The sequence below is a fragment of the Mytilus trossulus genome, chromosome 6 (genome assembly GCF_036588685.1).
Source record: "Mytilus trossulus isolate FHL-02 chromosome 6, PNRI_Mtr1.1.1.hap1, whole genome shotgun sequence".
Taxonomy (NCBI): Eukaryota; Metazoa; Mollusca; class Bivalvia; order Mytilida; family Mytilidae; genus Mytilus; species Mytilus trossulus.
In genome coordinates, this window is record NC_086378.1 from 63,041,336 (window position 1) to 63,067,341 (window position 26,006).

The 26,006-nt window shown below is 34.5% G+C and overlaps 1 protein-coding gene across 3 annotated transcripts; it reads left to right on the plus strand.

The window, feature by feature from the left end:
- The first annotated feature begins 1,631 nt into the window (after positions 1-1,631).
- On the plus strand, positions 1,632-24,497 carry LOC134723646 (uncharacterized). 3 transcript variants are annotated; one of them, XM_063587203.1, is made up of 5 exons: positions 1,632-1,740; positions 20,640-20,759; positions 22,056-22,172; positions 23,676-23,799; positions 24,335-24,497. In XM_063587203.1, exons 1-5 carry the CDS (start codon positions 1,692-1,694, stop codon positions 24,459-24,461), a joined length of 537 nt encoding a protein of 178 aa, XP_063443273.1. In that variant the 5' UTR covers positions 1,632-1,691; the 3' UTR covers positions 24,462-24,497. The 3 variants fall into 3 exon arrangements, with proteins under 3 accessions (XP_063443273.1, XP_063443274.1, XP_063443275.1); XM_063587204.1 differs by having other exon boundaries at positions 1,668-1,740; positions 20,643-20,759; XM_063587205.1 differs by lacking the exon at positions 20,640-20,759 and having other exon boundaries at positions 1,670-1,740.
- Positions 24,498-26,006: the final 1,509 nt, after the last annotated feature.

Sequence of the window (26,006 nt, forward strand, 5' to 3'; positions counted from 1 at the left end):
TCTAAGGACATATAGTTTAGATTGTAGATTGACCAGCTTGTCGAATCAAAAATTGAACATTTTTACTTCTTCAGCCGTCTTTTGTGGCAGTCTTGTGCGTGTGCTTTTGTTTGTTTTAGATCTGCTGCCATGCTAGACTTTAATAGTATCTAACAAATTATTATCAAACTGCAAACTATTATTATCAATATAAGAAGATATTGCTATTTGCCTTATGTTTTCTCATTTGCAAGGCATACTCTTATAAATTAATTTATTTCCTGATATTTTATAAATTTATTCAAACGATATTTGTTTTCACTGTATAACATTTTTTTTTAAATACATAATAAAAATGCATTGCTGTTATGGGAATATAACTTCTAAATTGTTTTGGATTTATAGCGAATTTAGAATAAACAACAATATTTTGATTGAAATTCTTCTTGACGCGCTGCCGACTCATGTGTTTGTCTCGTGATTTTTTTTTTTGTGGCACAAGTATTCGTGTTGCTAAATCTTTAGTTATCTGCTCAGAATTGGTTTTTTTTAAGTGCATAGCCTGTAGTTCATTGCAGTAATTGTCGTTTGTTCGTGTCTGCCATATAATTTGTTTTTCATATATTATAATTGTTTAAATGGGAGTTGACAATCATATGTCACCCCGCCACATTCTTTAAATGCCTGTCCCAAGTCAGAAGCCTGTAGTTTAGTAGTTGTCATATGTCACTCCGCCACATTCTTTGAATGCCTGTCCCAAGTCAGAAGCCTGTAGTTTAGAAGTTGTCATATGTCACCCCGCCACATTCTTTGAATGCCTGTCCCAAGTCAGGAGCCTGTAGTTTAATAGTTGTCATTGGTTCAGTCTGTCCTATTTGTTTTTCGTATATTGTTTTGTCATAAATTAGGCCACTTGTTTTCTTAATGTAATTGTTTCATATTGTAGCTTTTTAAAGCCGATCATACAGTATGTGTGGTTTTTTTTTTATTGTTGAAGGCCATATTGTTGCCTGTAATTACTAATATAAGTAAACATTCACATCATTTGAACTTTGGTGGATAGTTGTCTCATTGGCAATTTTACAACTTCTCTTTATTTTTATATAATATACTATTAATAAAAGTTTTAAAACTGAAATCTGAATTAGCAACTACAAAATGTACCATATCATCACAACGGAAATGACATTGACGAAAAATCATTTGACACAATATAAAAAAAATAAGATGCGAGTTCATGGTATTTTGGTCCATTACAGGACATACTATGCATGTCAGTGATTAGAAAGTAATTTATGCAATTTTTTTTTTTTTTTTAGAAATGAAATCGACGAAAAATCATTTGACACAATAGAAACAATAAGATGCGAGTTCTTGGTATTTTGGTTCATAAGAGGATATACAATGTATGTCAGTGATTAGACAATAATTTATGCAAATATTATTTTTTTATCGTAATTATTTCTTTTTATTCTATGTAGGCAATCGTCTTTAAATTCAAATCTTTGTGTTTCATAAAAAAGTCAAATGGTTTGCTCCAATATTTGTCCTTTTACAAATTTTCACACAGAGAACTCACCCTGCAATACTTTAAATACTTAAAATTAACCTTTGCTATCGAAATTACCGTCCATGTATATGTCAAGCACTGAGTAAGATAAGAATATTGATAGCCAAGTAATCTTAATTTGGGACAAAGGTTTTGTAACAACATGGAGAATTTATCCTTCTTCTTATTCATATTAGTCACAGTAACTTCAGGTTTGTGTATTTTGTATCATACCTTAACCAAATCTTAATTTTCAAAAAAGCAAAAATACAAACTTCAGTCTGACAAATTCCCAACCAAAATATGATAATCATGCCATGCTGATGACGTAATTACACAGACCTACATGATAGCATCAATTAATCATATATACATGTATGTGTCGTGCACATATTATTGTTGGTTGACCGTTATGAAATAACCGTTTCACAAATGATATCGGATATGTTCCTTACGTCGTAACTACAATCCCCTTCCCTTTCATGAATTTGACCTACCGAATTAGACTATTTACCGGATTTGTAATCACATAAGCAACACGACGGGTGCCGCATGTGGAGCAGGATCTGCTTACCCTTCCGGAGCACCTGAGATCACCCCTAGTTTTTGGTGGGGTTCGTGTTGTTTATTCTTTAGTTTTCTATGTTATATCATGTGTACTATTGTTTTTCTGTTTGTCTTTTTCATTTTTAACCATGGCATTGTCAGTTTGTTTTAGATTTACGAGTTTAATTGTCCCTTTGGTGTCTTTCATCCCTCTTTTATTATCTTGTACATATTATTACTTGTACAAAAACGTTGGACAAATAATTACTTGTATGATGTCATCATACAAGTTATCACATGTACAAATGTAACTATACAAGTGATTACTTGTACAATATTTGTGGTGAAAAAGATAGTAATTTGTACAATTCACTGTCTTTGAGTTGTATTTGTAACTTCTTCAGTTTCAAATGTTTATACAAACACTCCTTTCTTTGGCTTTGTTAGTTTGGGATATTTCTCTCGTTTGTCAGGGTTTATTTTCCATTTACTATCTTCTCTTATTTATTTATTTGTTTTGTTTATTTTTTCTTAGTAGATATCACTCGGTGTATGTATTTTGAAATTGTTATTGTGTTTGGTTTCCTTTCTTTCAATTCTTTCAATTATTCATTTGTGTTTTGAGTTGATGTTGAAATGTTAAAAGATTTCAGACGAATGCAATGCATTATAATAACACAAGTTTACACGACACCTTGGGCAAATTTAGCTAAACAGATAATACATTTCCCTGTTTTACAGCCACACCGACAGCTTCGGTAGACATGGCATTGGTCACCATTTGCAATTGCAATTGTACTGCTTTCCTGATGTTCCCTTCAGATATTTAGTGAGACAACATCATCTATACAGCGGAAAGTAAAGTTACAGGATATCATACTGATTACTTCTTTTCTTTCTTTTTGAGTAGTTCCCTTATCAAGTCAGCATCATAAGAATAAGGTAACAAGTAGGCAAGAAGATAGCCACTATTTGTTCTCATTGAAATGCCGATATTTTGTTGAAAAACAAGTCCACAAACCGTAACAAATAAGTTGTCAATCAATCAAGCATCTTGATAATTATAGCTAGATATTTTTATTTACAATTGATGCATGGAATACATTATGCAACTGTTATACTTTTGCTGTAGTTAACTGAACTTCCCCTATGTTTTATTTTTAGCCATGTCAAGATTCAAGATTCAAGATTCTTTATTTCTTAAACACCATAAAGATACAATGGTACAAAGAAGTTCATCAAAAGTTATATAACATAACACAAACACACATGACAAGATGAGATGAAAATATCAAATAATACATGATAAACAGTATAGTAAAGAAGAGTGGTGATTAACCAGGAAGACTCACTTGAAAAGTTATAACCCTGATAAATTTGCACAGCTTTTGAACTTATTTTTAATTTTTAACTGAAATAGTTTTTCAAATTTTAGTATGTTACATCTGTGCAAGAAAAACGTATCCAAATATTGTGCTCGAAAATTTGCCAAAGAACTACACTGCAAAGTGTAATGAAATTCATCACCAATCTCGTTACAATGACATAAGTTACAATATCTAAGGTTTCGCTCAATCTTATTCCATCTACCAGTTTCGATGGGTAACTTATGGTTACCCGTACGAAATCTACAATATGTTATTCTATCTTTATCATTTAAAATATTCAGATATTCCTCAAATTCAAAATTTTGTTTATACAATTTGTAGGCCAAACCTTTTGGCGAACAGTCAATATCAGCTCTCCATTTCTGTTGAAACTGATCAAATAACTTTTGTTTTAAACTAATACCCAACCACTTAGAATTAAAATTTCCTTGTGACAACCATATATTGCTGTATCCACATTTATCTTATATATCTTTAATGCATTTCAACCGATCTGACCTAAATTGGTTGTCCGAATTTTTCAAGAACACGTATTTGTATAGTATTTTAGCAATCCTGTTATCATCCCCATTAACCATTTTTGACCAAAAATTAACCATACGCAGCTGTATATATAAAGACATGGGATAAATACCAAGTTCACCATTAATCATACAATTGGGTGTCGACTTCTATAGGTTTAATAATAATTTACAAAATTTTAGGTGCACTTTTTCTATAATATCAGTATTACTGAAACCCCAAATCTCAGACCCATACAGTAGAATTGGCTTCACAATTTTATTAAAAAGATCATATTGTGATTTCACTGACAAGTTGTGCAACCTCCCCCTTTTCAATACTTCATACATTGCTTTATCTGCTTTTCTAACTAAAATCTTCTTAGCACTCATATAGCTACCTGTTCTTGAAAAATTCAACCCAAGATATGTCAATTCATTGACTATCTCCAATGCATTTCCGTCATATATAAAGTTAATACATGTTGGATGGCAGACAGGGTCATCGGACACATTTAAAAAAAAACTAAATATCCTTATGCTTATGTGTGACCAAGTTTGGTTAAATTTGTCTCAGTTGTTTCAGGAAAAGACTTTTGTAAAAGATTACAAAAAATTACGAAAAGATGTTAAATTTGATTTTAAAGGGACATAACTCCTTTTGGGTGTCAATTGACCATTTTGGTCATGTTAACTTTTTTGTAGATCTTACTTTGCTGAACATTATTGCTGTTTGACAAATTATCTCTATCTTTAATAATATTCAAAATAATAACCAAAAGCAACAAAATTTCCTTCTAATTCAGGAACAGCAACCTAACAAATGTTTATCGACGTCAAAATTGCTCTAAATGCTTTAGTTCAGAGATATTAATCAAAGACTGCTTTTTACGACTATGTTCTTTTTTTTTTTTTAGATATGTCGGCCATGTTGATGGGCAAGTGCTTTCATTGGACATATTTTTTTAATCAAGATATCCTAATAATGATTGTGTCCACGTTTGGCTAAATTTGTCTCAGTGGTTTCAGAGGAGAAGATTTTTGTAAGATGACAAGTTTAACTTGAAAGAACAATAACTCCTTAAGGGGTCAATTGACCATTTTGGTCATGTTGACCTATTTGTAGATCTTACTTTGCTAACCTGGGAGAGTAGTGTAACAGTTCAACAGCCTTTAGGCTAAGCAATAAATTATTTGTTTAAAGGAAAACGATTTCATGTTAACATCAAATAAGTCAGGACTGTAGAATAATAATTTGTACAAGTTAATATTATCTTTATTCTGAGTAAAAATTGTACTAGTAATAAATTACTTGTACAAATTGTATTTGTACAAATAATAACTAGTGTTGTATTTGTACAAGTAATAACCTGTATGATGGCTTCATACAAGTAATTACTTGTATAAAATAACAACATGTACACGACATATATATATAAAAAAAAAGAAGGAGAAAAGGTGTGATTGCCAATGAGACAACTACAAAATTAATGTAAAATATATTCTTATATTGTACTATTATACCATTGTCCAAGGATGGGGGGGGGGGAGGTTTTTAGGGGACCGCTAACATGTGTGGGGAATAATTCAATGGCTGTCGTTTGTTTATGTGTTACATTTTGTTTTTCGTTCATTTGTTGTACATAAATTAGGTCGTTAGTGTTCTCGTTTGAATTGTTTTACATTTGTCATTTCAGGGGGGCCTTTTACAGCTGACTATGCGGTATTGGCTTTGGTCATTGTTGAAGGCTGTAGTGACCTTTAGTTATTTTTTGTGTAATTTGGTCTTGTGGTTGTCTCATTGGCAATCATACCACATCTTCTTTTTTTATATCCACGAAAGTTCAAATGAAGTGGTTGTTAGCAATCATTGGCAACCGTACGGCTTTCAACATTGAGGAGAAAAAAAAACGTACCGTATTGTAGGCTGTTTTATAGGTCTTGACATAAACTCGTGCTTCGATTTTGATGACATTTTCGCTTTATGAACGGGAAATTTGAGTTTTGTGTTTAATAAACGCAACTCTCCGATATTTTTAGTGTGAGCCAGTTTAAGTCAGACAAATGTTTGGAACTAATTTAATATTCAAACTATTTCACATTAAGGTTTATAGTTATACACAAATAAATAAAAGTCTGAAATTAACACAGGTCAGTTTAATACTATACATTTCTTAGTGTTGGTTCGTGGTCAAGTGTTTAAGATTGATGGCTACAGTGCTAAAGGTCCAGAGTTCAATTCTGACTCCGGCGCTAAAAATTTCAGTACATCACAACGATGGGTCAACCTCCCAAACAACCTCTTTGAACCGGAGTGTAAACTAAAATGGCTTCTTTGAGGGCCTTGGTTGGTCAACATTGCTCCCTTCTTTAATCTGGCGATCAATCCTCTGATATCTCTCCAGTTTGTCTGTTTCCGCCAAGTGACCACTCGGTTGATCTCGCAGAGTACTTCGGTTTTCTCAACGATAATAACAGCCTTCCTGGTGTCCTAGCACTTCATCTGTGTTGAGTAGTGCTTGATTGTCCTTGCAAACAAATGTCGTAAGTATACATTAGTGACACATCGCCATTAATCCTGATAGGGAGTGTACATGAATTCCACTGTACCCTGGCAGCTCTCAATGGGTTCTTCGGATAACGGACGAATTTACCAGTACATACATTTATCAAAAGAAATGAACAAGTTTGGCTCAAGATAATATGCCTGTCCTAACTACTAATATTAAACCCACATCGCAAAAAAATGTTCCAAGTTTTCTCTTTCTTTTCTGGTTTCATACACTCCGGGAATTAAAGTCCGTGGAAATCGGATTAAGATTTAACTTGCCCACCGTTACATAATTCTCATCAAGCGCTCCTGACATGTGGATCTTTCCGAAAAGTCGGGATACCCGGTGTGTTATAGGTGTCATGTTAATATAAATATCTGTTTTGATATGTTTAAAAAAATATATTTTTGTATAGACTCACGGTAAATTGAAAAAACAAGACGAGATAAGTCATTATTTATGACGTCAAATTGTCTTGACAAAGTTATCAGCGATGTTAGAATGGGTGAGGAGACGTTATCAAGCAAGCTGTCGTTAAGCTTAAAACTGTCTTAGGGAAACAACTACAATATAGCAATAGAACGATAGACACATAATCGTATGTTCTTCGTTTAGATATTGTAAAATATCACCCATTCGAACCAGACTCAAGCTGGCAGCCACTTTTATCGGCCAATCAAGTTAGCAGCCACTTTTTTCCAACAGCCAATTTTGACGATATGTCTAAAAACCAAAAAACTGCATAAGACTCAAACGTTCCTAAAATCGCTAAATCTTAGTTAAATATGATTTAACAGCGGAATTCGACAATTTTCCGGCTTGTACTGATTTTAAAAGCATTTCATTACGTTTTAAATATGTATGTGAAGTTAGCTGTCGGTTTGTTATTTGATATTCGATATTCAATATACAACCGGTTGCTAGCAGTCGGTTCAATATCAAAATTTAGTTGAAAATCATTAAAAAGTATGAATTCATAGTTAACAGGAGTGAAAAATTACGCCGCAAATTGTTTTATGACCCCTTCAAGCTGTCGTAAATTTTGTAAGATCTAAAAACACAACACCATCACCAAAACACAACTTTGTCCTGAATCTATCGAATATAAACCCTTATATAAGTTGCATATTTGTCTTTATGTAATAAAGATTTTGATCAATAAAACGACATCAAAGATTCAACAAAGATTTAATTTAATTAATAATATATAAAACTAAATCTAAAGCTGGCCACTCTAAAAACATTCCAAAATATAAAAAGAAATATCTATGGAAAGCCAAAAAGAGAATAAATATATTGTGAAAACCTACGGGAGACCGATCAGATGACAGTTACACCTCTGGTGTTTCAATACCCTAAATGCAACGATATTATAGACTCTGTAGTATATAAAATTGGGTGTAGAGATTAACGTGACTATAAGGATCTTCGATTATGGGTATTAAAAATACGTAAATGGGCAACTTTGAACCTCTGTGGTGGTCAGACGGGCCCGGATCCCAGAAAAATATTTAAGTGGGGAATAGCTTGGGTTGATACTTTTAAAATGAGCTAGGTCCGGTTCGGAACTTTGCCGTAGGGATATGCCGAAGAGTACCGAATGTGTAGGTGATATGAAAAATACGTAAATGGGCAACTTTGAACCTCTGTGGTGGTCAGACGGGCCCGGATCCCAGAAAAATATTTTAGTGGGGAATAGCTTGGGTTAATACTTTTAAAATGAGCTAGGTCCGGTTCGGAACTTTGCCGTAGGGATATGCCGAAGGGTACCGAATGTGTAGGTGATATGAAAAATACGTAAATGGGCAACTTTGAACCTCTGTGGTGGCCAGACGGGCCCGGATCCCAGAAAAATATTTAAGTGGGGAATAGCTTGGGTTGATACTTTTAAAATGAGCTAGGTCCGGTTCGGAACTTTGCCGTAAGGATATACCGAAGAGTACCGATTGTGTAGGTGATATGAAAAATACGTAAATGGACAACTTTGAACCTCTGTGGTGGTCAGACGGGCCCGGATCCCAGAAAAATATTTTAGTGGGGAATAGCTTGGGTTAATACTTTTAAAATGAGCTAGGTCCGGTTCGGAACTTTGCCGTAGGGATATGCCGAAGGGTACCGAATGTGTAGGTGATATGAAAAATACGTAAATGGGCAACTTTGAACCTCTGTGGTGGCCAGACGGGCCCGGATCCCAGAAAAATATTTAAGTGGGGAATAGCTTGGGTTGATACTTTTAAAATGAGCTAGGTCCGGTTTGGAACTTTGCCGTAGGGATATGCCGAAGAGTACCGAATGTGTAGGTGATATGAAAAATACGTAAATGGGCAACTTTGAACCTCTGTGGTGGCCAGACGGGCCCGGATCCCAGAAAAATATTTAAGTGGGGAATAGCTTGGGTTAATACTTTTAAAATGAGCTAGGTCCGGTTCGGAACTTTGCCGTAGGGATATGCCGAAGAGTACCGAATGTGTAGGTGATATGAAAAATACGTAAATGGGCAACTTTGAACCTCTGTGGTGGTCAGACGGGCCCGGATCCCAGAAAAACATTTTAGTGGGGAATAGCTTGGGTTAATTCCATTGAAATGAGCTAGGTCCGGTTCGGAACATTGCCGTCAAAATATGCCGAGAAGAACCGAATGTGTTGTTAATCTGGGAAGTTTGCTGTGATGTTACTTTAACTTCAGGGTTAATATTCAACGTTACATTCTGACTGCTGTTAATTTACACTAAGTTCTGTAAGTTTATTGCATCAATACAGAATATAAAAAATACCTGAAATGACAAAATCCGAGTTAAACTGATGTCATAGCTAGCTAATTAAACAGAGTCATATTTTCATAGAACCCTTTCAAGAGAATTTACAATTGATTTTTTTTCTGTAAAGAATATATAAGTGTATGTTGAGTTAAAGAAATAAACAAAGTTTTTAGAAAAATGATGCATTAGATTGGGTATGACAGCGAGTACTTTCCAGACTGTTTGAATACCAAGTCAAAAAGGTACAATCATTTAAAAATATACAATTCGGAACATTTCGATATTTGCAGGAACTTTTCAAAAACCACCTTGAGTTGAGTAGACTAGTCACATTTTGCATGAAAATAATATAAAGGAAACAAATATTTTCCGGAGTAGGTATTCACCAGAAAATCATTCCCAACGTCTCATTAGGGTTAGTGATGCCCTACAGGTTAAAAGTTTACTTCTTAAAACGGGTACCCTCTTGGCAAAGGATTTTGGGTTAAAAGATTAAAGTAGAAAACCAAAGGAAGTGCTGGTAAAGCTTATTGGAGTCAAAACGCATTATGTGTGAACCCGACAAGACATAGAAAAGGAATCTGTTATTAGGGTGAAAGACGGTAGAAAATTACCACAGTGACCATTGGACCATTTTTTAGGCAAGTCAAAGTGCTTTGCATACATTTGATTAGTAAAATGTCAGAAGCACAAAAGTGAAGAAGGCATCGAAGGTACAGTAGATGCTTCGAGTACATGGAGTAGAGTTGGTAAAAACCAACCCCGCAACAGGTGAAAGTCGTTCCATTTTTAGCTCACCTGGACTAAAAGGCCAAGTGAGCTTTTCTCATCACTTGGCGTCCGGCGTCCGGAGTCCGGCTTCCGTCGTCCGTCGTCCGGCGTCGTTAACTTCTACAAAAATCTTCTCCTCTGAAACTGCTTGGCCAAATTTAACCAAACTTGACCACAATCATCATTGATCACAATCACCTAAACACAATTTTGTCATGAACTGTCTGCTTCCTTTGTTTAATTCACTTATACCAAGGTAAGCGACACAGGCTCTTTACAGCCTCTAGTTTAGTTCAACTGAAGTTATTTTTACCTAATCAACCAACTAAGACACTTAACTAACGTTAAAAGTTATGAAAGTATAGCATATTGCATGCGTGATTGAAGGGGGTGACCGTTAAGACATATTGTAGAATTACACCTTCATATGGATAAATTGTACCCCTGAAGAGTAAATGATACATTCGCCTTTCAGTAAAACTAGCACAAAAGAAGGCCATTATTAACGATTAACGTGAGCTGTGTTATCAAAAGTACACATCAAGAGGTAAATCAGAAAAGTACACACAAAGTGCGCCAATATAAAAAAAAAACGTGAAAATTAGTTGAACCAGAAGGGTTTAGTTTCCCTCATGTGTTTGAAACACATTGACCAATTTTAATGGCTAAATACTAGAACTAGCTTTTCTATTAACGTGTTTGGGTATGATGGTGTTGAAATAAACAACAACGATTAAAAAAATGAAGAACCCGAGAAAAATTTCAAAGAACATCGGAAAGGACAGAACCCACGCAGACATGTAACTAAACAACATTACTGCTAGATAAAAACAAGTTTATCCCATTTAATTTGTTCAGAGCCCAAGTGTCATCTACAATGTTAAAGTATTTTTTGTCGAAAGTGTAAGAAGCACTGTTAGAAAGAAGACATTATAGACGAAAATTTATAGTATTGGGATTAGAGGGCTGGAGTGAAAATCAAGATACCCGAAGAAGATACCTTTATAAGATATACAACTGTAAACGTAAAATGTGATTTCCTTAGGTTAATTATGCTGACGTTTAATGTTACTTATAACATATAGACACATGCCAACCTGACGAGTCAAAAGCTTACACGAATGCTTACCAACAAAATACGCCTTCAGGTTTTTTACTACCGCGTCAGGTACGATGTTGGAAAATACAAAGAAACAAAAATGTACCCAGGGGGTGACATGGTTATATATGTGTGGCTTGTAAGGAAGAGAAGATGAAGGACATTGCAGACATGCACATGGATTAAAAGACCTGGTGATGACTGAAGAAGATCCTTAATGTTTTAAAGCGAGTTCACGTTGTCACATGTGCGATGATGAATTAGGGGAAGGCAAAGTGCGTGATCGCGACCACTTGATCGTAAGTATCGTGATGCAGCACAGATAATTAATGTAACTTAAACTTACTTACCTATTTATCCATTATATTTCACAACTTAACAATGTATGACGCCCACTTCTTCGTAAAGGCATTGGGGTATACTGTTTTTGAAGTGAACTGCATTCCAAATACCGATGAGGAGAACATTAGTCTTTCTAAGAAAGTTGATGGGTAAGACATTCTATTCATTGATTAGTGTATGTTTATGTTAGGCCGTGTTCACACCAAACGCCGTGTAGAGTAAACATGTTTACTATTTGTTTAGTGTAGTGTACACTGGTTTCACATTACATTTGTTCACATCTATACACCTTGTTAAGCTACCTGTACATAAGATTTGTTCCCACTTGTAAACTATATGTCATTTAAATGTTAATTACGTAGAACTGAATTCAAAATTTTTGGACAATTTTTCTAGCGGTTACGAAACAACCATTTGACTTCAAAAGGGGGATGGGGGTGGGAATGGAAATATTCCGATCACCAATTTTATGAACAAAAATATGGTCATACAGATGATAAAAAAAAATGTTCTGAATTAAGAGTTTCCCCATACATTATAGTGTTAAATATTGGAAAAAAAAAGTATTTGATCACCAGCATGGAAAAAAAAGGAATAAAAACGCACGCAGATAACAAAATAACCCTCCCCCTTTTTTTAAGTTAATTGGTTGCTACTTTATGAAAGCCATTTTTATAATTTGCAGTAGTTTGAATATACTAGAGATGTCTCGATTACGCATTAGAAAACGTTAGCTGCAGCAGCGTGCTTGAAGCCGAAAAAAGGATTGAGATATTAGGGATCACTACATTTTTATCTTTTCTGTTTGTTTCAAATGGTATTTCTTCTCCAAGGAGTATTTGGTAAAGGAATAGGGTAACGTTTTTTTAATTTATTTTAAGTGTTATTTAACGGATCTGAGATACAAGACAAACATATCATTAACCTCACACTTTTTTTAGTCATGCATTTATGCGTGAATCGTTGTTTGAGTAAAGATCAGTGGCGAATATTTCTGTGTACGTCAAGTCGAGTCGGGAGGACCTTTTCAAATGAATGAGGCAGCAACTATTTACTTCATTTTTTGAGAGGGAGCAAGGGGGTGGGGGACGGTGGCGTGGGCTATTGATTTTTTCAGGACAAATTTTGGTGACAAGTCGAAATCAATTTTAGCATTAGATATAGTGGCAGCTGAGGGTGAAACAAACAAATGTTTTTTCATGGCCAAAAACTGGAAACATTTTTTGTTTTCAAAACAAAATCCATAGCTCACCACCCCAACCCCTTTGCTTTTATGTTTTATACTCAACTATAACAGCCTCCCCCTTGCAAATCAATTGGTTGCTGCCTTATGGGTTCGGCAACGATGCTGCCTTGAGTCTTGATCAGGGGTTAATAAAGTAAGTTAATTTGTTTTTACAAAAAAAAATCTGTAAAATTTAGACAACAATTTCTGTAAAGAACTAAACTAATAATTATCAAAAATATCAATGTTACTCAAAAATAGTTTCCTCCTTAAATATATACACGGTAAAACTAATGTCCTAAATGCCTAGTTTTGTGTACACTTAACCTACACAAGGCCTACATTGACTATCGACTGTGTGTAGATAAAACATGATTTAAACTACATGTAAACATTGAGTTTTATCAATGGGAACGCAATTGTGTTTAGTTTACGTGTGAGTTACACTAACACAATACCGAATTTAGGTCCATGTGAACACGGCCTGATTTTCTATATTTAGCCATTTAAAGCTGAACCAATGTAAGGTATTGAAGTCTTGTTTTTAGGAGCATTATGAATGAATGATACTTATAAACAAATGTGTACCCTTACGATTTCATGAAGGGTCATCATAAGAAGAAGAAAATACAACTACCATCTGCTGACCAGGTTTACAACCGACTTAACAATGAACACATTAGTGTGGCTGACTATGCTCAAGCAAAACATGTATTAACTAGATTTAATTGTCAAACATTACAAGACTACCATGATGTGTAAAGGAGATGTTGTGCAATTGGATGATATATTTGAAAACTAGTGTCATTTGTTTAATAGCTTACGGGCCTTGACGTATTTCATTATTATACGTCATCAGGGATAGCTTACGATTCAGCGTTAAATATAAGCAAAGTTAGATCACAATTGTTACACGACCCAGACATGTTACTTCTGTTGAAACACGAGAGGGGACTGTGCTCAAATAAGCCATCGACATTGGGTGGCCAACAACAAATACATGAGTGAATGCGACCCTCCTCAACCTTCCCAATGATTTTTTGGAATACTAAACTAGTAGTACTAACTATGAGTATGTGTTGGCCATGTCATAACTGTAGCCAACAAGGGTTTTGAATTGTTGGACGACTTTGAAGCCATTAACATGTGGAAAGAGGAGGATGAGGTTGGGTACATAATTGAATGGGATTTGGTTACTCAGTCGACCTTTACGATAAGCTTAACGATTTATCGTTTTTACATGAAAACAGAAATGAACAAGTTTCATAAGTTGGTACCGTATTCAAATCCGACAAAGGTGTAAAGTATGTTCTTTATAATAGAAATTTGAAACAGAGTTATTCCAATGGTTGGTATTAACAAAAGTGTATCATGTGTTAAAATTTAAACAATCATGTAGGCTTGAAATTTGCATTTACCTGAATATTAACCTCATTACCATAACCACTACACACACCGTGTCTGAAAATATTTTTTTTTCCAACTGATGAACAAAGTTTGGAAATACCATGGTAAACATACTTAAACGGATGAATATAAAATAAGTGACTACCGAAAAACAATCGTACACATGAAGAAAACCGAACTCAAATTTGACAAGCCTGTGTATTTGGGAGCATGTATCTTAGACATTTCAAAGATTTTAATGTACGATGGTCAAAACACAAGGAAAGCTTTGGAAAAACCAAACAGGTCAATCGACAGAATATTCCGTGTAACGATTACCAGACGTGTTTTATGACCTATCAAAGTTGTCATAGAAAAATGAACGTCATTCGCAGTTACCTTTTAAACGTGGTGACTTCAGAAACAAACACACAAGATGACACACGTTACATTTTAAAAGATGGAATCAGAACACTGGCACATGGACATTTTCAAATTGAAAACGAATACCTAAGAGACGTGTGGTGAAAGAAGTAACAATGCCTGGATTCATCAAACCTCTAAAAAATATTGTTATATAAGGAACAATAACATTTATCATATGTTAAAATAATCTGAATGATATTGAAAGATGATTGCAATTTCGTGCCTGTTTGCAGGCTCGAAAACTTAAAATAAGTGTTACGTGTACACAACATTCTACTTCCAAACAAGCCACTCTCAACGGGAAATTGTAGAGAACAGTTAAAACTTTTCATATTTGAGACGTTTGTTGATGCGGGTTACCCTACCTTCCAAACCTTTTAATCCTACCGTTATGGGACATGTAACCCATTGGACGACAACTAGCAAATAAAGTTGAGACTAAAAATGGGGAATGTGTCAAAGAGACACAACCCGACTATAAAACTTCCTTCCCTGTTGTTTCTTTATTATCATGAGGCTGACTTCATGCAGGAACTTCTTAGGAAGAAAGATAAGAAGTTAGCAATATCCTTTAACTCTACTTTCCGCTATATAGATGACGTTCTTTCACTAAACAATTCAAAATTTGGTGACTATGTGGATCGCATCTATCCCATCGAATTGGAGATAAAGGATACAACAATAAACAGTTAAGTCGGCTTCATATCTTGACTTACATCTAGAAATTGACAATGACAATGCATACGGGGTATATATCTCCCAATTGATACGATATTCCCGTGCTTGCATTTCCTATCATGATTTTCGTGATAGAGGGTTATTGCTCACAAGGAAGCTATTAAACCAAGAGTTCCAAATGGTGAAGTTGAAATCATCCCTTCGTAAATTTTACGGACGCAATCACGAGTTGGTTGACTGTTATGGAATAACCGTTTCACAAATGATATCGGATATGTTCCTTACATCGTAACTACAATCCCCTTCCCTTTCATGAATTTGACCTACCGAATTAGACTATTTACCGGATTTGTAATCACATAAGCAACACGATGGGTGCCGCATGTGGAACAGGGTCTGCTTACCCTTCCGGAGCACCGGAGATCACCCCTAGTTTTTGGTGGGGTTCGTGTTGTTTATTCTTTAGTTTTCTATGTTGTGTCATGTGTACTATTGTTTTTTTCTGTTTGTCTTTTTCATTTTAAGTCATGGCGTTGTCAGTTTGTTTTAGATTTACGAGTTTGACTGTCCCTTTGGTATCTTTCGTCCCTCTTTTAAATTTACCCTGTTTTAATGGATCGATGTTAGTACGCGTAGAATAAGCCAAAAGTATTTCAAAAAGATAGTTTTCATTATTCTCATCCAACATTCAAAGAAACTTGTTTTTTCTTCATTCTCGGTAGAGTACAGTTCAATGTTGTGTTTCTGACGAAACTCTCCAGCCTCGTTGCTGCAAAATTCAGCACCTTTATCTGTTCAAAGCTTTGAAACAACCCATGATGGTGTGAAAAACGCTTGCAATGCATCTTTGACCGTGACATATTTCTTGTTATGAGGGACCAATTTTTCCCCTAAAAGTACTGTCCTTACCAACATCACATTAAGTACTTCATGGGATATCACTACGGAAAATTTTCTATCAAGACCCATCCAATTATTAAAGTATTGACCCGGTCTATTACCTGCTTAAATATTTTTTCTGGGATCCGTGCCTGTCTGGCCACCACAGAGGTTTACAGTTGCCCATATTAAGCGTATTTTGCACTATAGTTTTAATGAATGGGTGTTTTTAAAATTACCTTGTTATATGTCCAAGGTCTGTATTAATGGTCGAGGATGTCTATAATTGACCGAGGCATAATAACCACACACTCGGCACTCCTCGGCATATCTCTGCGGCAAAGTTCCGAACTGGACCTAGCTCATTTCAAAGGTATCGACCCAGGCTAATCGCCACTTTCAAATTTTTTTGGGATCCGGGCCCGTCTGGCCACCACAGAGGTTTAAAGTTGCCCATTTACGTTTTTTCCATACCAACCACACACTCGGTACATTTCGGCATATCCCGACGGCAAAGTTCCAAACTGGACCTAGCTCATTTTAAGGGTATTGACCCAGGCTATTCCCCACTTAATTATTTTTCTGGGATCCGGGCCCGTCTAGCCACTACAGAGGTTCAAAGTTGGCCTTATGGCAAATTTTCATGATTAATCACACACTCGGTACATTTCGGCATATTCCTACGGCAAAGTTCCGAACTGGACCTAGCTCATTTTAAAGGTATTGACCCAAGCTATTTCCCACTTAAATATATTTCTGGGATTCGGGCCCGTCTGGCCACCACAGAGGTTCAAAGTTGCCCATTTACGTATTTTTCGTATCAATCACACATTCGGTACTCTTCGGTATATCCCTACGGCAAAGTTCCGAACCGGACCTAGCTCATTTTAAATGTATTACCCCAAGCTATTCCCCACTTAAATATTTTTCTGGGATCCGGGCCCGTCTGGCCACCACAGAGGTTCAAAGTTGCCCATTTACGTATTTTTCATATCAATCACTTATTCGGTACTCTTCGGTTTATCCCTACGGCAAAGTTCCGAACCGGACCTAGCTCATTTTAAAGTTATTGACCCAAGCTATTTCCCACTTAAATATTTTTCTGGGATCCGGGCCCGTCTGGCCACCACAGAGGTTCAAAGTTGCCCATTTACGTATTTTTCATATCAATCACACATTCGGTACTCTTCGGTATATCCCTACGGCAAAGTTCCGAACCGGACCTAGCTCATTTTAAAGGTATTGACCCACGCTATTTCCCACTTAAATATTTTTTCTGGGATCCGGGCCCGTCTGGCCACCACAGAGGTTCAAAGTTGCCCATTTACGTATTTTCAATACTCATAACCAAAGATCTTTTTAGTCACGTTTATATGTACACCCAATTTTATATACTATAGAGTCTATAATATCGTTGCATTTTTTAGTATTGAAACACCAGGGTTCTCACTGTCATCTGAGTGGTCTCCCGTAGGTTTTTCCTATATATTTATTCTTTTTTTGGCTTTCCATAGATATTTCTATTTATATTTCTGAATGTTTTTAGAGTGGCCGGCTTTATTTTTATTTTTATATACTATATATTAAATTCAATCTTTGATGAATCTTTGATGTCGTTTTATTGCTAAAAATCGATATTACATAAAGACAAATATGCAATTTATTTAAGGGTTTATATTCGAGGACAACGAGAATTTAGAACAACTTGAAGGGGTCATAAATCTATTTGCGGCGTAATTTATTCACTCCTGTTAACTATGAAAATTATACTTTTTAACCTCTAGCAACCGTCGGATATTGAATATCGAATATCGAATAACAAACCGGCAGCTAACTTCACATACATATTTTAAACGTAATGACATGCTTTTAAATTAAGTACAAGCCGGAAAATTGTCGAATTCCGCTGTTAAATCATATTTAACTAAGATTTAGCGATTTTTGGAACGTTTGAGTCTTATGCAGTTTTTTGGTTTTCAGACATATTGTCAAAATTGGCTGCTGGAAAAAAGTGGCTGCTATCTTGATTGGCCGATAAAAGTGGCTGCCAGCTTGAGTCTGGTCCCATTCGACACAAAAAAGTTAACATTGTGGCTCGCGGCTGATTTTTCGATATCAATTGGTAGAAAACCCGAAAATCTAATATACTAACTAGCAACCAAAAGGTGTGGATGTTAGTAAACATAGGTCACCATAGGTCCTTCAACGATTAACACTGAATACAATGACGTATAGTAAGTGACATAAGACCCCTATGATATCAAAACGTAGAACAATTAATACAGATATCAAAGAACCGCGCTGAAGTAAACAAAGAGTCAATCCAATACAGTAACAAACACACCATCATTGCAGTCAGTCTAGATCTACAATGTGTTGACTTTGAACAAGTACATAACGAATGATGCTGCTTCAAACATGTTTTCGAGTGTTCTAGCTACCCCTCTATACATCTGACAGTGGTGTCAAAACAAAACATCGGAAAACACTTACTATACAAATCAGTTAGAAAGGGTTTGACATGTAGCCATTGAAACAACTTTCCATCCGAGTCAGAATTTGTAAACGTGAACTAAAATACATGTAGGTCAAAGTACGGCCTTCAACACGGAGCCTTGGCTCAAACTGAACAGCAAGCTATTAAGGGCCCAAAAATTACTCGTATAAAACCATTCAAACAGGAAAACAAACTGGCTAATTAATAGCTGGAATAGAATAACTTTGATCAAGTTAAGATGCAAATGTATATATATTCTCCCTAAGAAAATGTAAGACAATGCAGACGATACTTTACAAGAGTGAAAATATAAACTGATCATGTATAATGTACCAACAGTGTATGAAATGATTTTTCAAAATCCATGCAAGAAATCTCCTGTGCAAATATTCGGTTAATTGCAATGATCTAGGAGCAAGTGCCAATTGCGTTGGAAGTGAACATGTCATTAAGTGTTACATTTCATTACAAAGAAAAGATCTGCGTCCAAAAAATCATGATTCATTAAATTAATGATATAAAGAAAAATAATTTATTAAAAACCAATATATATCAGTTTGACGATCTTTGTTGTCTTTTGATCTAATAATGACAAAACAGGTGGATTCATTTGACGTCATATGACGTCATATGCTATATACTGTAACAATTCTTCCAATAAAAGAAGGCGAAATTAATCTCACCATTCTCTGCTGATGTATAATAAACAATGATTTGAAGGAAAATATACGTTTATGTAAGTTAGCGATTATATTGTCAAAATATACAGATCTGTTATAAATTATTTATACAGTATCGTTCATAAATGGTTTACGTCAAACGATTTATTGGTGTTGCTTTATGCCGTCCCGCAACAGCGCAAAATGACTATATCGTGGTGAGAGCTGTTTCACATATTTTTACAATTAAAGTTAAGGATTTACAAGGCAGGGGTGTGGAAATAATCGAGTCCTGCATGTAACAAACATTTTGATATGAAATACATGAAACTACAACACAAATGATTAACAAAAGATACTGACATTTATGAGATACAAGTTCTTAAATGATACATAAAAGGGACGTTTTTGGTCACAATACCGCATTTGTAAAGCTTAATTTTAAATTCTTTTTTGCAAAGTTATGTGACATAATTGTGCCTTCGGTTTTTATTAGACTGTCGATTTCTTCCTCGTGTTTGCTTCATTGTAATTGTTGCAAACGTTACCCGTGCGATTATAAAGAAAATAGAAGAGTTACAAACAACATCGCTGCTACTATAATACCGAATAAATGATTTTTTTTAACGAAAAAACAATCAACCAAAATATACCATAGCCAGTCTAAATAAAAATGTAGTACTCTGAGTTATCATATTAATATACATTATATATCTAAATGTATATGTTTCGGTGCGACAATAATATATATCACACGAATCCATTTAGAACAGTTGTACAGATACATGTACATGTAAGTCGGTCATTTGTGTTTATATACGCCTCAATGTCGCGTGTTTGGTATATAGAAGCAACGAATGCCAATTTCCAAGTCTGGGGTTTGATTTAGCCGTGTTTTGAAATGAGATTAACAAAAATGAAAAGCTCATGGCAAAGCATATTCTTTATTTAAGTTTAAAAAAAAGAGTAGTTCCTGTAAAACTGGCAAAACAAACGCTACCAATCAACGAAAAAAGTGAAAAAGAACTGCCATATTCCCTGCTTGGCACAGTTATTTTCCTAAGACATTTGAGGATTAAACCTGGTTTGATAGCTCTAGTAAAAGCTCAAACTTATATGAGTGTAACTAATAACGTAATGTCAACGACCGTATGTAAACGTACATGTATTTAACGTTTTCCGGTTTCCTGTATTGATTTAGATCATAAGGTTTTATGTATTGTGACTGCCTGAAGTATTTCTCCATTGCTTTATCACACTTTAATATTGGTTTATCGTCTTACCATCGTTCCTATGTATCATTGACTTTCAAATATTCGGCTTTTAGAGTTCTTGCTGAAGGTAAATCCAAAAACAAAATCCTTCGGAAGAACGCAATTTATAGCGTGTTGTTTTATTTTTTAGCAGTTTACGCTGGGCCAACTTCTAACTGTACCGACGCTTCATTTATTGATTGTAATGATACACATGTCTGCAGCAATACAGATCTCAAGAAGTACTGTCCTCTCACCTGTGGTATATGCAGTAAGTTATTATCAAATGTTTTAAATTTTACGAATGATTAATCTAAGTTGTGTACCGTCTTACATCCTAGGTTTAATTTTATAATGATAGAAGACAATAGATATTCGACACATATCATTTCAAAACTGACGCGTCAATACAAAATAGTTCTAATGTATGAATTGGGTTTTCTATTTTTATCCAGTTATCATTTCGTTCACTTATAAATGTTATATTGTAGATTTATATCTCGTAGCACAAACAAGTCTTAATTTTGAACAGCAATAAATATTGCTCATTGATTTCACTCAGAATAATGTTATGAACTTTTTTTTATCATTTTTGTTTTATTGAAACAAAAAGAAAGCATTGGTAATTTTCGGCATTCTTTGGCAACTCATTTTTGATCACTAAACCGTATTTATGTTATTTTGTCTTCTAAATTTTAACATAATGATATTCCCTGCTGTTGTTTATGAATTTTTGTCAGATATTCGGAATCCTCTAATTGTGTCCATGCGGTGCCAATAAAAATATTTGCCTGCTAAGCCCAGTTTGAAAAAAAAGGAAAATTTCATAAAATCTTTGTCATTTTTCATAGTTTTAAAAAGCAAAAGATATTGACGATAAATGTATGAATTGCATGTATCTTGTCTGAGAGACAATTTCCCGCAAAATTTCGATGTATTGTACATCAAAAGCAAGGACACGGACTTTCACTTTTGTTCTGCTTTATAGTATTTATAAACTGTTTATAAAAGAGGGACGAAAGATACCAAAGTGATAGTCAAACTCATAAATCTAAAAAAAACTATAGCTAACAACGCCATGGCTGAAAATGAAAAAGACAAACAGAAAAACAATAATACACATGACACAACATAGAAAACTAAAGAATAAACAACACGAACCTCACCAAAAACTAGGGGTGATATCAGGTGCTCCGGAAGGGTAAGAAAATCCTGCTCCACATGTTGCACCCGTCGAGTGTCTTATGTGATTACAAATCCGGTAAATAGTCCAATTCCGTAGGTCACATTCATGAAAGGGAAGAGGATTGTAGTTACAACGTAAGGAACATATCCGATATTATTTGTGAAACGGTTATTCCATAACGGTCAACCAACTCGTGATGGCGTCCGTAAAATTTACGAAGGAATGATTTGGAACTCTTGGTTTAATAGCTTTTTTATGAGCAGTAACCCTCTATCAAGAAAATCATGATAGGAAATATAACAATTTTACAAAAAAACTTGATATCTTAAAGCAGGGCGGTATTAACAGTGTATTCAATGTTCTTTTTTTCTTTTGTTTTAGAACCCTGTCAAGACCAGAGTGTGTTTAACTGTACTAGGAACGTGTGTTCCTTTCCCTCACTGAAGAAATTCTGCCCTGTAACTTGTAATTCCTGTATGGAGTCCACTCATATTTCATGTATGTTATAGAGTTGTACATATGTTTATGTAAAATTATAAGCTACATTTTACTAGTATTGTGACTGTTACGACACTTACATAGAATTTACGCACATTGTAAATTTATTCTGATCAGTAACAATATGTTGTGTAATAGATTACAAATACATGCATGTACAACGATTGTATTGTATCCTAAATAGGTTCAGGAAAAACACTGTTTTGTCATATACAATGTAATGATATGTTTTAATAGAATGACCGTTATGACATGTCAACACTATACCTTATCCCGATTTGTGCTGAAGGAAATAAAAATCAACATACCTTGAAATGCATATTAGAGTGCACTGGTTCCCGGAAATTTGGCGATACTTGCAGGAAATTTTAATCTAATCAAAACACTAACTATTCAACCCTATTTTAATATCATTTATATGTATTATGTATAAGAGTCAATATCTGAAAAAGTCGATTTTCCATGTCCCCCACTTCACCATCAATTATTTTTTTATTCAACCATCTTTTTTTGAAAATTTCAAGTTTCAGTATAAACTAAATTATATAATGCACCAACTCTTGCCAATTAAACACTCATTCTTATATTTCTTCCAATAAAATATTGTAATTTAAATGTTCACCCCCCCCCCCCCCCCCTAAAATCATGTTGCCCCTGTGTTTTTTGAAAACTAAATCATTCAAATAATATCCAAATTAACTAAACAGGCGTCCGATTTGGGTTTTTTTTCTGGACAATTTTTTTTCGCGACAAGTCGAAACAATTAATTTCTTTCAATTTTAGCATTACATATAGTGGCAGCTTAGGGTGAAACAAACAATTTTTTTTTCTCAGAATCGAAAACAATTTTTTTTTTCTCTCCAAAAACCGGAAACAAACTTTAAAAAAAAAAACCAACATAGCCACCAATGGTTGCTGCCTTTTCTGACCGTAATGTTCGTGCACTTGCACGATGGCGGACACTAACAGTAAACACTTCACTACCCAAAACTTTGAAGATATTTAACAGAAGTCACAGCATTAAGATCTAATATCAAACGGCAACAGAGAATAGATTGACGGCACTATGATAAAAGGAATCTCACAATAATCTAAAAAAAAACACGTAGAAATTAAACACTATAAGTACAAGAACTAAGAGGGACCCCTATTGATACGGTAGGATTATACTACAAACGTAACGTCTCTGTCCCTTCATTCATCTCAGGACACGTGGAAACTCGAGGATAATTCATTTCGCTTGTGATAAACACTGAATTGAATTACATAAACATGTATTGTAAAAACTGTACAATTTGAATATTCCACATCGTAAACACAATATTGTTATTCACAGTTTTTGGAAGAAACCATCGTTTCTAATTCTATTAGATAGATTAACGACAGAGTGATCAATGTATTTTTTAATATCTTCTATCATCATGTGAGAAATTAAGAAACCAATAACAAATATTTACTTGGTTTTATTTATGCTTTCGATCTTTTCAATTATGTTTTATTCAGCGCAATTAAACAGTTGTTATTACAAAGGAAATTCGTACCAGCAAGGTGAACACTTTACCGATGGTTGTGATTACAAATGTGTTTGTGAAGATGCATCTACTGGACGTTACGTCTGTCATTCAATGTAAGGTTACACCTTTTTTTACCTTAGAATGTTCGATAGATATTATAAAAGTAAAAAAAAATAGGAGATGTGATATGATTTCCAATGATTCAACTATCATTCAGCATACAACTGACGTGGTTGTAAGCAACAATTACGATGGGTATCATGCATTCTTGCTGTTCTTGTTAAATCTAATATGCGACTCGTTGACGCAAAACAATAAGAAAAGATTAAACATACAAATTTCCCAGTTGATGTTTAGTCTGTAGGTAGAAAATACTGAAAGTTGATGGGGAGATGTGATCTTTGTTGTATTTCTGTAGTAATGCTAGAGCAACGATTTAAATAATTCACCAACTTTGAAAATACTGACGTCTGATTTGTTTTTGTATTAATGAAAAATTATCGAAAAATTGAGTGTTTTAAGATATTGACAATCATATATCAATCCTTAATTTTTGAAAATTACAACTTGACACAGGTATAGAAAGGGTCTGACTTTTAATTTGGTGTCGAAAATTGTTGTGTATATAAGAAATATTTGTTATTACAGGTGTTACCAGTGGAGCCTACCAGATGTTTGTCAATTGAATCCCGCAGCTCCTGGAAAGTGTTGTCAAACACCAAGTTGTCCATCATACATTCAAATTAATTATCCGTCAGGTTATTCAGTTGAATAATCAACTAGATTAAACACAAACAGTACAAGTATATGAAGTGGGAAACATTTACTATGAATAAAGATGAGAGAAAATTGCGGTCAAGATTTATTCTTATAGTAATTTGCACTGCAATATGCAAATCATCGCGGGCTTTAAAAGATCGAAAACAATTGTACATGGTCAAAGCAATATGCATATACTTTACAAGTAACAACCTACAACAAGAAACTGGCTAACAAGATGAAACTAGATAAAAATTGACTACCAAAAAGGAAAAATAGTCACAATATCAATACACAAGAATAACAAACAACAGCATCCATGCATCGGATAAACGTAGATTTTTGGTATATAAGCCCCAGTTTTATTCAAATATAACAAATATAATACGTCTCTTGGTTACACCCATAGCTAAAATCGTTTCACCTTTGGTAAAATGCTTGAAAAATAGTTTCACTTCCATTCATCACAAGCATAACTACATCTTACACAACTGTATTGTCAAATGAAAATTTCTGCACTGTACAAGGTCCGTACCAGTATAGCAAAACCCCTTCTGCTTGTGACGGTTTCATCCCAGAGGGTATCACCAGCCCAGTAGTCAGCACTTATGTGTTGAGATGAATATCAATTATGTGGTAATTTTTTTATAAATTTCCTATTGCAAATTTTTTTTCGAAAAACTCTAAGGATTTTTTATCCCAGGAATAGATTTCCTTAGCCGTATTTGGCACAAATTTTTGGAATTTGATGTCCTCAATGATCTTAAACTTTGTGCTTTTGGCTTTACAACTATTTTGTACTGAACGTCACTGATGAGTCTTATGTAGACGAAACACGTGTGTGGCGTATTAAATTATAATCTTGGTACTTTTGATAACTATTAGGTAAACCAACTGTTCCCGACTATCGGTCCTGGCATTCCTGACATTCTTACCACATTAACTGGAAGCCTATCGAGTGCAATCCCAAATCTTTCACATATTTTTATTTGGTCATGTGGCCATATGTTGGCAATCCAATAACCAAATTTTCATAAAAGCCTGAAAACAATAACATTTATTTTCCTTAAATTTCAACAAACATCTAATTCTTAACTAAGGTTTAAAAGTATTTTAATCCTGATTGCTCTTCAACTTCATAGTTTATTTGGCCTTCTGATATTTTTTTAATCCAGTGTAGTCTTTTGAAGAAGAAACGTGCAAATACAAACCCAAACCTTTCAATCCTGGTATCGACACACGGACTTTTCCATCCATTGCTGCAGTTGATGTGTGTTATAATTTACTTGCCAAAATGTTATTTTTGTTGGTTTGAGATGTAAAACATTTGTTGTTTACAATTCGGTATAGTAAATAAAAAAAAAGAAGAGGCTCTTTTATTTTAGAAAATATGAGTATCTGGATAACTTGATCAATTGGGGAAATGAAAAACAAGGATGGCACATATTTTACATTGTGTTTTAATGTTATATATTCTGTACTCACTTCATTCTTCATTTTAATTCATCTATTTGCTGTTGAACTTAATTCTGTATTCAATAAGAATCAATTTTCAACATTT

Bases quoted from the DNA above. Each gene is read 5' to 3' on its own strand.
- LOC134723646 (XM_063587203.1), top strand. From the start codon at position 1,692: ATGGAGAATTTATCCTTCTTCTTATTCATATTAGTCACAGTAACTTCA. The intron at 1,741-20,639 runs GTTTGTGTATTT...TTTATTTTTTAG, and splicing joins ATTAGTCACAGTAACTTCAG to CAGTTTACGCTGGGCCAACT. The intron at 22,173-23,675 runs GTATGTTATAGA...TGTTTTATTCAG, and splicing joins GGAGTCCACTCATATTTCAT to CGCAATTAAACAGTTGTTAT.